The sequence below is a fragment of the Panulirus ornatus genome, chromosome 73 (assembly GCF_036320965.1).
Source record: "Panulirus ornatus isolate Po-2019 chromosome 73, ASM3632096v1, whole genome shotgun sequence".
NCBI lineage: Eukaryota > Metazoa > Arthropoda > Malacostraca > Decapoda > Palinuridae > Panulirus > Panulirus ornatus.
In genome coordinates, this window is record NC_092296.1 from 3,589,249 (window position 1) to 3,602,610 (window position 13,362).

Genomic DNA, 13,362 nt, shown 5'->3' on the forward strand with positions numbered 1-13,362 from the left:
GCCATGCACACATGATGTACTATTGTTTCTGTTCAAACACAGACTATTTTATTTACATTCAAGGCCCATGGTTTAGATCCAAACATTATTTTGCATTAACCTTAAAAACTTCCAATCACTCCCCCCTAGTTACAGCCTCTTGTTCCTCTTCCCCATGAGCAAGGACTTCAACACCGTTCACCCGACTTGCTGCAGCCATCATGACCTATATAGTCCAGTGTCAGGAACCTTGATCTGTGCTTGTTTTTCTTTAATTTGTTCACGTTCCTAACATATTAAATTTTCCACTGCTTCCCAATTTCCACAAACCATCCAGTCTCTCCTACAGCATCCAACTAGATTAAGTCCTAGTTTCTCTTTGGCATCTGTTACCATTGCAGTGACATCTGTAAAAAGTTACAGATTCACCTTCCAAGTCTCGAACACCCCATCCACAGCACAATGGGGACCCTATCACTAAGCTTTACTACTGGGAAAAAATAACAAGATCAACTATTTCATTTTATTTGCCATAATACAAGATATAGATGTATACTCTGGCTTCATCATAATAAATACAATATACATTACACATCTAAACAATCAGATAAAAATTAAAACCTAAAACTACCCGACTCCCAACCTTTGAGGAACATGACACTTCAACGCTTAATCTCATTCCAGGAAGGTGGCCGGAGTGTTTAAGGAAATGCTCTTTTCCATTAGAATTTTCGTAAACACAACACAAATGCGTAGATCTTATATAAAAAACTCTAGAGGAAAATCTTGCTCTTCCTACACATTTGCAGCTTGAAGTATAGTTCAGACAAGGGATTAGTTGAACTAACCAAGAGCCATCGTCTGTACTAACCTAAAACTGTGGTCACCTCACTGGGATCCTCAAGGCTGGGGTTGGTACAGGTCAGGAATCGCACTAGGCATCCCTGATCCAGCACCAAAATTCATCACCAGGATGCACAACACACAAGCTCGAGTGCACAAGAACACACAAGCCCGATAGCCTGCCTGACACAACAGTGCAATCACAAAAAAGCAATGAATGGAGTAAATATCAGCAAATTGACATGATACCTAATTCTACCGTGCTAACCAATCCTGCCAGGGTGACCCATGATACGACTAGCTAATGGGTCACCTCTATACCCATATTATATATGGATTTTACGACAGCAGTATATGAAATTCAAAGCCTTGGAATCGTTAATTTCTTAGTTTGTTCCCAAGGAAACTCTTCACGTCCAAAATGTCCATAGCATGAAGTGTTGCTGTAGATGGGCCTCTTCAAACCAAGCTCTTTGACAATGCGGCCAGGTCGTAGATCGAAGTTGTGATTAACTATCTGCAGGAGCTGCTGTGAAGTGTACTGTGATGTTCCATAATGGAAGATACTGATGCTTACTGGCTCAGCAACACCAATGGCATAGGATACCTGAAAACAGCAAATGTTAAAATAAGAAGGGGGTTTCATTAAATATTTGTCAAATGCAGTGCACAATAGTCATTCCAAGAAATGGATCAGGTAAATACAGCCTTATGTTGATTATCATCTCATTTCTTTATTCTTCCCTTTGTACAAAAGGCAGATTCATAAGGCAAAACAATTCTCATTCACACAAACTGTACAATTTCTTCATTGCATCAGATCCAAAATAATTCCTCTAGGCATCATCTCTTACCCCTTGCTCTGATGAATTAATACAATATCAATATTTCTTCAATGGTCAACCTAACTGAGATACTAAGCTATGAATCCCATTGATTATCCCATACACTTCTGTGACCCAACCATTTTGACTACACACTTTTCTGTATACAAATCTCAGATCTTACAATAAACTACAAAAATTCAACAGAATTAGCCAAAATAATTCTAAAAGTAGAGCATAAAATGTTCAACATCAACATACTTAAGAGTAGGGTTATCTTTTGAGGTCTATACAAGTAAACCTTCAGGGCAGCAATGACTGTGCACCTTTGTGTTGATCTTGTCAAAACAATTGCAATACAGAAAATTGGACTATCCATTCCCATGTGGGGTCCCCATAAACCTATCCACAATCCATTCTATGCAACCTACATCCAAATCTTTGAGGCTTTGTAAATTCACTCAACAAACATGAAAATGTCTTACTTAAAATGCAAAATCTCTTAATTCCTACAGACTCCCACTTGCAAATTGCATGGTTCCTGTGAAATGACATACATGTACTATGCAGGCAAGTGCAAACAGTGATGCTAACAAGGCTTTATATTATCAGAACCACAAAATCTGCATTAAATGGCTGTATCCTATATATTAAGCAAATTAACAAAAGAATTTAAAATAAGCCAATAAAGAATAAAAATGCTAAAAAACAACTTACTTGAACTAAGCAGCGTCTGCATATTCCATTCTTAACCAAGGACTTGGCCACCCATCGTGCAGCATAAGCAGCAGAGCGATCCACCTTTGTGTAGTCTTTTCCAGAGAAGGCTCCACCTCCATGAGCTCCCCAACCACCATAAGTGTCTACAATGATTTTCCTGCCAGTGAGTCCAGCATCACCCTGGGGTCCACCAATGATAAATTCTCCACATGGATTGATGTGGTACTTTGTCTCATCATCTAGGTACTGTTCAGGGATTACGTTCTTGACAGCCTTCTCCATAACTTCAACACGCAATGACTCGACACTAATTTTCTCAGAGTGCTGTACAGATACAACTACAGTGCGCACACGTCGTGGAATCGCAGCACCTTGACTATAAAGGAAATAGTATCTTTACTTAAGGAACAAGACTCCTTAGCACACAATAACAAAAGAAAATAACTGATTATATTGAAGGGCTTCACTAACCACTTGTTGAAAAAAGAGGAGGAGACTATGTAAAAAAAAATTTCATTAAAAAGTGGAAATGTCTGAAGATAAAAATGAGCATTTATGGATTAAGGAATGCTCAATACAAAATTTGGAATAAATTGTATTTGTGAGACATCTGAAAACTATTAAAGACTTTCATAATGGTGTACATGCAAGAATATGGTGGTAAGAGTGATAACTTTGAAATACATGCAAGTGAAACAAAGCTGTAATGTTGATGGCATATTGTGAAAGGTTAGGCGAATGGAATTAGAATTGAAGAATCAAAATACAAAGTCTTGAAGTATAAAGAAATCATTAGAATGGTAAAATGATGAGAGTCTCAAGATGGGCATAGCTATATAAAAACCACAGCAAGTTGACTAAAATATTTAACAGTACAGAAAAATGTACAAAGAATAGAGGCAACCAGCACGAGCTGGATAGATGTAGCGTAAACTGCTTAAACGGAATTAATGTGGTCTGGATGCAATGAAAGCATTTCATGTATCAACTTGGTGTAAAGTAAAGCACGTCATGATGAACCGAGGTGGGCAAGTACATAAATTATACTGCAAACATCTTACAAAAAATTCCACTTGTATTCATTAAACAGTGTTACATAGCTGCATTTCAAGTGACTTACTCAAAAGTATATTCACAGGTGATTTGTGTCTTGGTATCAGGTCGTGCCCACCAGAAGGTTCCATCTCTACGCAGCTCTGCAATCTTTTGGTTTAGACGATGAGCCAGTACAACAGTTAAAGGCATGCATACATCAGTCTCATCAGTTGCATACCCAAACATCAAACCCTGAAGTAAAATGCATTTTCAACATTTTAGTTAATGTTATATATATGTCATCGTATCTTTACAAAGGTTTTTCATCAAGATATGACCTATACGGAGTAAATAATCAAAGGTTTCTACTTTAATTCAATCTGCATAATTTCACAAAAAAATCATGAACCAACAAATAAATAATATGAAGATAAATTAAAAGTTAAAAGCTTTATTAAAAGAAATGAAAAAAAAGCCACATAAGAGCAGTAGAGTTAATATCAAGATGAGCAAGAAAATCTTTAGTTTTGTTAAACTAAGAAATTTATCTAAGTAAAGGCATATACAATGTGTGTAGGAAAAGAAAGAACATAAGCAAATATAAACAGTAGACAGCAACACAAGGTTAGCCCCCAACAGAGCTTAAAGAGAAACTGAATTAGTAAAAAGAAAAAAGGCAAACAAATGCTGTATTAATAATGAGCACAGGACCAATTTGAATATCAAGAAAAAGATGTATACACCTAAATAAAAAATGAAGAAATTCTATATTCTTAAATAACAATTTACCATACTGGCTGGCAAGGTATCCCTAAATCAATTCCTTGCACAACAGTTTCCTGGAAACTAACTTATGATACTTATACCATGCAGTACAAGTGAAAAAAGTCCTAAGCAGGCAGACAAAACACTAGCACCTGACATATTAATTACAGAAAGATTAAAGTTTTTCCAAAGGGCTTAATTCAAGACAAGCAAATACTCTTTCCTTGTACTGAAATGGACTTTAAATCAAGTAGTGCAAAACTGACCCTTCCTATAATTTGTATAAAAATTCAGACTACCATTTCCACAAACTTTGCCTTTCATCAAATGGGTACTGCTGATAACTTGAACACATTCAAAGTTAACATGAAAAACTTTAATGAAAATATCACTATAAAATTCCATGTTACAATAGGCAATACAATCAAATATGAAAGGAGTTATGTTGATGTGTATGGGATTGTTGAGAAGAAAGCCCCAGCCTGATGTGGGTAAAAATGAATGGATTGTGAGGTGGGAAATTAATGGTATTTATGCACCTGGTAAAAAGAATGGTTTGGGAGGAGCTGACTACACGTTAGCAATTATAAGTGGGATCGAGTATTAGCCATGGGCAATTTAAAGGCACTAGTGTTTTATTACTAATAAGGGGCATGGAATGCCTTAAGTAAATGAAATGGGCAATCTGCTTGTGGGCTGTGCAGAAAGAATGGCAACTGGGAATACCCGGTTTAAAAAATGTATTTACACAAGTATACCTGGATGAGAAGGGTTAATGAGGCATGGGGGTTATTGAATAATGTACTGCTTGATAGGCATGTTAAGGAATGCTAGGAGGGGAGAATGTGAAAGTTTGATAAGGATTCAGAAAAAAAAAAAAAAAAAAATGTGTGGAAGAACATGGTGAAAGCAAGCTAAAAAAATATAAAAGTTATATCTCGAGATACTGGGTGAAAAAGGGCAAAGGCGAGAAATCACTGCTTGGGGTATCTGTGAAGATGGAAGGTATTCAGGAAACAGCTTACATGTGCAGAACTGTGTGGCATGCATCAGGTGCTCATGAAAAAGTAAGCTTTATGATCATTACACTGGGTAAATAAGTGATAATGTAAGAAGATAAGAAAACTTCCAGAAAAAGTAGATGTGCTTAAATTTAAAAGATATGGATAATGAGAAAAAAGGGGGTATCAGTGAAAGGTGCAGAAGGGGAAGTGGTAAGAGGAAGAAGTAATGACGGGTATTCTAAAGAAAGTACATGAAAATCAATGTATTTGTTACCGGACCCCATCCACAAGGTTATACAAGAGAAGTCACCTTTGGCAAAGCTGTATCATTGAAAGTAAAGTCCTATCAAAGAACCTCTTTCCAAAGGAGTCCTCCATTTCCCTACTTTTGTTAGTAGCATAATCTTAGGCAGCAGGAATCTTAAGAACAAGTCCTGGGTAATATAACATTCTTAGTAACAGGTTGTGGGGCAATTATAAATCAGTAATCGTGTACATGTCAAATTACCCCAGGACCAATTTCAATGGAAGCACTGGTATTATCCACGATACTTTTAAAGGTTCCTACTACACAAGGTTGTGCAAGCAGGGAAATGATTCCAATGGAACAAAAAGTCCTTTGGCGACTGTTCTCCCAATGATGCAACCAAGCTAAAGGTGACTTTTCACTCATGGTGTAACCTTGAATAGGAATGTAGAGGCATATAAATATATATATTCATATATATATATATATATATATATATATAAATATATATATATATATATATATATATATATATATATATATAATTATATATATATATATATATATATTCTATTATTCATTTTACTTAATTGCCGCTTCCAACATCAGCGAGGTGTATGAATATTCATACTTGCTTGCCTTCATCCATTCCTGTCACTATGCTGCCCCACAGGAAACAGCATCGCTACCCACTGCTTCAGCGAGGTACCACCAGGAAAACGTGAAGGCCACATTCATTCACACTCAGTCTAGCTGTCAAGTATAATGCACCCAAACCACAACTCCCTATCCACATCCAGGCCCAACAGATGTTTCACATGCATTCACAGAACATCGACCCAGGTCTACCACATCATTCCAATTCACTATTCCTTGCACAACTCGCTATCTTTTAGTTCAAGCCTTCAAACACAACCATCTTTGCTCTCAGAGATAATGTTCTCTTCGCACACATTCCGAATCACTCCCAGAACCTTTGCCCCCTCCCCTCACCCTATGACTTGCTTCAAATTCTATGTCTCCATTCACTGCCAGGCCCAATCCCAGATGAATACAGAGAAATTACCCGGCAAGTAATGTACAACTGCCCTCCTGATTATCATTAACACACCCAAAAGATGTACCGATATCTGAAACTACATTCCATAGGCAAACAAGATGCACGTTCCCACCAACACTGCACATTAACAATTCCTAACTTACTACAAGCTCAGACTTATCCTAGGACCTGAACAATACAATACAAAACAGTTAATCACTGATGTCCAGCAACCACAAACTCAAAAATATTTCCAATCTCAATTCAATATGCTCGACACTATTCTCTGCAACACTAGAGCCTTCACACTTGAACCACTCATACTCTATTCCTCAACCCTAATAAAATCTAATTTTACAGATCCTCCTCTCCCAAGAAGCAACGAAAAAATATGAATATGGCAACTATAACAAGCACTCTCCAATGGTTTTCTCAACAGTCTTGCAAAGGTTTACCTTTAAACTGCAAGTCCTATAGAATAATTTTAGTTACATTTATTTCACTGCTATTTCCTTAACAAGGCATCAGGAATAGATGACAGAGCCTTCTCAGTAAAATCCTCTTTGCTCTTTTATATTGCTGTATTTCTTTTTGAATACAGAAAGGATAGAGTACCAGCCCCCCTCACTTATCTGTTTCCTGCACCACGTGGAGAAATGTAAGAAGTTTTCTCAGCTGTATTCAGGAATCATTTTTTTTTTTTTTGCCAAATATATATTATATGCTATTTGTAATACACATACATTAATAAACACACAAATCTATCTACAGCTTAATAAATATATCACCTGATCTCCTGCCCCAATGTCGTCTTCGCTGCGCCCAATGTGAACCCCTTTAGCAATTTCCACACACTGTTGCTCCAGAGCCAGGAGAACATTGCAAGTCTTGTAGTCAAAGCCTGTGTGGAGGCAAAGTCCCAACCACATGTGAGCAAATTTACACATCTTACAAGTGTCAGTTGTAACTAAGAAATGTTTCCTGTCCTAATAAGCTTAATAGTACAAGAAAACACAGAAGGGAAGAGTTCTACACACATTAACCCATTAGACTGAAAGCAGCTACATAGTTTATAAGAAACAAGAGGTTAACTTTGGCCTTATATCCTTGAAAATGTAAATTTACCATGCCTAAATTCTACTCCCAAAAATATAAAGCCAGGATCTCTTGGGTTAAAAAGAAAAAAGTCTGGAGTTTCACCTAAAGAAGATACTACTGTGCCCACCAAATAAAGCACCAATCCACCAGTACCAACGGTGCATGTAATGTTGCGAAAATTGAATTACATAAGTACCTGATCACCCGCTCCAACATCTTCCTCTTCTCTGTTAACATGAACACCTCCAGCAATATTTGGAGACTGCTGCTCAATGGCAACAAGGAGATTACACGTCGTGAAGTCGAAGCCTGAGTACAGGGAACAACTATTGCTTTGTGTACAATTGCTCAATATCAGTACCTTTAGCATGCACTTTAGTAATTACTACATGCAGCTCCTTTGAAATCAAATAATCATTTAATATGATATAATAAATATATTGTCACTGAACCTGAAACATATCCATAGCAGTGCAATAGGATTTCAGTATATTATCATCCAAGAATGCTGAAACACATTTACATGTAAATACTTTACAAAATACAGCTTCTAAAGTCTGCATGGGTTTAGATTTCAAAGGTTCTACCGTACAGAGAACAAGATTACGGTATATAGGTACTATGAAATGAAAAAGGTGTGCTAGAGAGGTGCATCCTAAAGCTCTTATAGCATCTTCAACTAGTACCCATCCATCTAACTAATGAAATTGCATTCTCACCATAACATCCCAGAATTTCTTAAAACTAAATTTTCTTCAGGCAAAAGCTGGAATACAGAGCTTAAGACTACAATGACTGGGGCCCCTACTGCATGTGCAATAAAAAAAATTCTTCAATACCAAAAAACATGAAAATTTATACCTTAAACTATATATAAGGTTAATGTCTACAAACTGCTGAACTGTGTAGGTGTGATGGTCACATATATAAATATTAATTCATGACATTCATGATGAGAAAGGGGACCATATCAGTACAAAATTGAGAAAGTATCAAACTGAATACAGCATAATTGCAAGTTATCCAAATTATATTATACAAGTTTTGATGTGCCGTCAGAAAAGCATGTGCATCCTCAAGCCTACAATTTTGCATGGTAATTATGCAAGTATGGCCTTACGATTCTGAAGTTAATTTAAATCTGATATGGTTATGTCTGAAAATAGGGTATATCCTTTCAGTTTCAATTACGTACGAGCCTTCACCATTAACAATCCTGGAATTTTCGCTAGCGCTTCCATGGGATTTGTATATTCAATACAAAAGGTGACAATTCACATGCATGAACATGACCAACCCTAAAACAAATTCACAACTGTTAATTCTATTATGATGACAACGGTGACGAAGATGGCTGGGTTATCATTCGAACTCCTGCAACTTAGGCATTTATAATAAAGTCAAAACTCACCCTTGCAGGAGTCGTCATAACCAATTTTCTTAACTGTGTCACGCACAATCTTCTGGTAGTCCACTTGAGCTTTGGAAGTGATCTCCCCACATATCAGAATCATTCCAGTCTTTGTACATGTTTCACAGGCAACCTGTAAATGTTATACAAACTATAAAACACCATGCCTAAGATACATATTTACAATTACAAATATAAAAGCCTCCAATATCAACAGCAAGTATCACACTTCAACAAAATCTACATATCAAATTTTGGTCAAACTTACTTTAGCATCAGGATCCTGGCTTAGATGGGCGTCGAGCACGGCGTCACTGACTTGATCACAGATTTTGTCTGAAAAGGAAAAACAATCATGAAACCAAATATCTACAAAAAGTAAACAAACTTATATGTAATAAAATCTTAATTATCAAAACACTCAACAAATTGCATTACTCACGTTGCCAAACACTATTTTAACAAGCGTTTCATAAAATACATTCTATAGAGTACACTTCCCATTTTCTAAGTAAATCATCGAGACCCAGTTGGCCCGATTCCCAAGGGCACGCCACTACCAACACATGCAAAATTGTGTAAACTGTCCCAAATCAATTATGTAACTCAGAAAACATGAAAGCACTTTTGCAAGATTTCATTTAATGCCTTTAACAAAGTCTGATCCGCTTCAACACGAATGTATGATTTCGATTTGAAGCCCTGGGCTTTTGATTCATAGATCAGGTCAAAGGTCAAGATAGGATATCAAAGGATCTTGTGGATGTACGCGGTGGATATTCTAATTCAGAGAGGTATAACCTGAATTGCTGGTCAGTGTAGCCAAGTCTTGCACCCAAAACAGGTAATCAAAGCACTACCAATTACGGGTGCGGTGAGCCAGGCAGCGCCTGCCTACAGGACTGTTCTAATTAATCACATACACAAAGTTCGTAGACACACACACAGGCGGACAAGAGCGGAAGTTGACTAGGATCCAAATGTTTATCTTTTTCAGTCAAATTCCGTCATGGGCATCTAATGTACGTGTAATCGATATCAAGGGAAGCATTCCAAGCAGATCATGTTCACTTCCCCCCGTGACGCATTCCGATCTGGCCATAGTTTACTCCATGCACTGTACGGGCAAGGGGAGATAATGTGACCATATCCATATCACCCTGACTCAGTGTTAAAGCTTCCACGTGTGTCTGCTTTATTTTTAGACATTTGTTTGTGCAGACAGCTTCATGCTACGGCACCACTGCCGCTGTCAGCCGTACGATTCTCTTGTCTACACACAACTGCGTTGACAGGTACACAAATATGTATAAACAATGTCAGGTCAACAGGGTCTACGGATTCGAACTTATACAACCAGAGCGATCACTGTACGTAAGGAGGGGATAAAACTAATGGACGTCCTAAATATTGGCAGACTGCCGAGGGTCTAGACTGACCAGACTAGCGGATCCTGGCGGGTAAAACGTTCCCATGTTTCCACTCACACACCCAAACCAGGTACAAATTACGAAGCCACCTACCTGGATGACCCTCCCCTACACTCTCACTAGTGAAGAGAAAAGTCTCCAAATCGTCACATTCCTTTGCACCGTTACTAGGGTAGCCATTTGTGTACGAGGCGGACTCGGGCATCGTGTCGTTCTCGTAAATGCGTTGAGTGGAAAAGAGGCCGAGCTAGCGCGTTCCCGGTATTTATATCTTTGGCTGGTCACGTGACCACCGTCGTGCGCACCCGAGCGGGAGTTTCAAATGGCGTTCTTCAGGTTACTCTTACACTTGCACCACTTGCAAAAGGCGCCTTGGGCCAAGACAAGCACGGCAATCAACCCTCTTGGGAACACTATATGTTCTGTGACTTCTCCGAACTCTCCTCGATTTTAATAGTTTCGGGAGCCATTACCCATCATCCCTGGGACGTGCCACAATTGCCAAATTTTACTCTTTATCAGTGAACAGTCTGTTTTTTTAAGGAAACACAGCAACTTTAACCATTATGTAACGTTACTCCTTAAATTTGTTGAGTGTCATTCTATCTGAAATTGATCACATGTACGACCCAGTGAGTTCATAGGCAATGTTAGATAATATCATCATGTAATACCATAGAAAAATCGTACCTATACGAAACATTGTGGAATAAGACAGGTTGAAACAAATAAAGTGTATTCAGCTGTTATCTGAGGATGGGAGGAGCGTGGAAGGCAAGACCCCCTAATCTGACCAATCACAGGCCACGTGGGTCAGCTGAGGGATGGGTATAGAGTGGGAGGCGATCCCCCCATCAGCCTGACCAATCACAGGCCACGTGGGTCAGCTGATAGATTCAAGGTTGCTACACACACTGGTAAACAAAGTGCAGGGTATTTCCCGTTACTGAGGGGGACGTCTTCAATAACCAATGTTGATATAAATCAGTGGACTGTACCCCAGGAGGGTACATGTCGAGTTAAATTGCCTAGAGACGTAATTCTTTGGTCCACTGACGATGGTCAGAACGGCGAAGGATCAGTCCTCCAGACCTTGGGTGTGTGAGAAGTTGGTAATCAGCTGAGCCTATGGAAGAACGTGGAGGGACGTTTACAAGAAATGGGTTACATCACTTTTGCTCAACCGCCAAAGATATCTACGTCATACCGATAGTGTTCAGTGGTGGTATTTTCCATTACAGGTATGTTCGAATGACAGTCGAGAATCACAGAAACTCTAGAACTAAATTGAGCCAATATACGCTATACGCTGTGCGTTTACCCATCACCCAACCTGGTCACAGATTGCAGTCTGTTTTTCCCCACCTCCGCCTTTTTTTTTAAATGGCGCTGACGAAGAAGAGTATCATTCCATTCTTTATATGAGAATGTTAACGATTATGGTGTGGTTTAACGTAATTGTGTTCTAATTACTATGTGTGTAGCGGGAAGATATGAAAGCTTGGCAATATTGCCTTTGGTCAATAAGGGAAGACTTATATTGAAATGGAAATTTATTTTTTTTAAGTCTTCAGCGTTTATTAGCTAGTTTCAAGAAAGATTTTTTTTTCTACTGGAATGGAAATGTAATTATTTTTAAGTCTTCGGTGTTTGGTTAGCCAGTTTCAAGTTTTTTTTTTTTATCTAATAAATAGAAATGTATTTTAAAGTCCCCACATGGGCTAGGCTACACCCGCCTGACTGTTTGATAAACATGAGTGATATGTATACATCCTTGGGAGTCTTTGAAAAAGCAGGATTAATGGTAATCCAATGATGAATTATATACGTTAGTGGAGATGTGTTAGGATGATGAGATGGTATTGGAAGAGCAGAAGGACTTGTATATGTGGTGCTTGTGTGCCCGTGTGGGGCCTCCTCGTCGCTCATGCGTCGTCATAACGTTGTTGCAAATGCTGCCTCATGCCTCTATGGTGTTCTACAAGTCCTCCCTAAGTTTTTGCGTAGAATGTGCTCTCACGTCTCTCCATGTCTTGAATAGAAAAAGATTGGTTCGTTTTCAGAAAGAATGCTTTTGTATCGATGCTGGGTAGACAGCTATGAATATAGTATTCTTTTAAGGGCATTTTGTTCAAAGATCAGACAACCAGAGTATATGGATTAAGGGATGTATATTTTTTTGTTCATTATTTATGCGCGATGGCGCAAATGCTCGAGTCATGGATGTAAAACAAGGTGTTCATTTAGTTCATACTTGAAGATATTAGTGATACTGCAGCCAGTAATTCTGAATCGTCAAAAAATTCATGATATTCTTTTCGAAAAAAAAGAGTTCGGTATTGCATGTCTGTGGGAGGGGCGTCATCGCCTTCCTCTGCACACGATTCAAAGTATTTCTTAAACTAAGTTGTTTTACCGTGTTATGAAAAAGGGGATGGAGTTTGAGGAAGTATTTGATGAGGGAGGGAGTGAAGAGGTTAGTGAGAGCCTAGAAGGTGGTTTACTAGAGATGTTTAACGTATTAATCATGGCAGTGCGATGTGCAGGTATACACTTGTGGTCTTTTAAAAGGTGATGAATAATTTTACAAGTGCACCGAGAAAAAGAGGAAAAAGTTTGATCTAGGATTATTTATTATTGTTCATGATGTGATCAAGAAAATAATAGGTTTTCGCAAGACGTTAATCACAACACAGTGTATACAATCATTAGAGAATATTCGATTAAAAGAAATTCATAGGCCAGTGTGGTGTGTTGGAGAAGGACTGGGGGAATTACATAATAAGTTGTAGGGTTTACGGAAGAGAATGTGTTCGAGGTGTTGCTTGTGTGTTAAGTTGCAGATGAAGAGCGGTTCACCATCGTTTCTTGGCGGGAATTTCTGGAAATTAAGGGCGTATAGGTTAGGCTGGTATGGAGTAACGTGGGGAATGTTACGTCATCACCCAGCTGACTTCGCCACTGAGA

General features: G+C 38.3%; 1 protein-coding gene across 2 annotated transcripts; it reads right to left on the reverse strand.

The window, feature by feature from the left end:
* Positions 1-490: 490 nt before the first annotated feature.
* On the reverse strand, positions 491-10,836 carry Sam-S (S-adenosylmethionine Synthetase). 2 transcript variants are annotated; one of them, XM_071661374.1, is made up of 7 exons: positions 10,489-10,836; positions 9,234-9,301; positions 8,966-9,098; positions 7,245-7,357; positions 3,487-3,653; positions 2,364-2,742; positions 491-1,429 (listed from the first exon to the last, which is right to left on the reverse strand). In XM_071661374.1, the coding sequence occupies exons 1-7, from the start codon at positions 10,598-10,600 to the stop codon at positions 1,184-1,186; spliced, it is 1,218 nt and encodes a 405-aa protein (XP_071517475.1). In that variant the 5' UTR covers positions 10,601-10,836; the 3' UTR covers positions 491-1,183. The 2 variants fall into 2 exon arrangements, with proteins under 2 accessions (XP_071517475.1, XP_071517477.1); XM_071661376.1 differs by lacking the exon at positions 7,245-7,357 and adding an exon at positions 7,751-7,863 and having other exon boundaries at positions 10,489-10,834.
* Between the last annotated feature and the right edge of the window lie 2,526 nt (positions 10,837-13,362).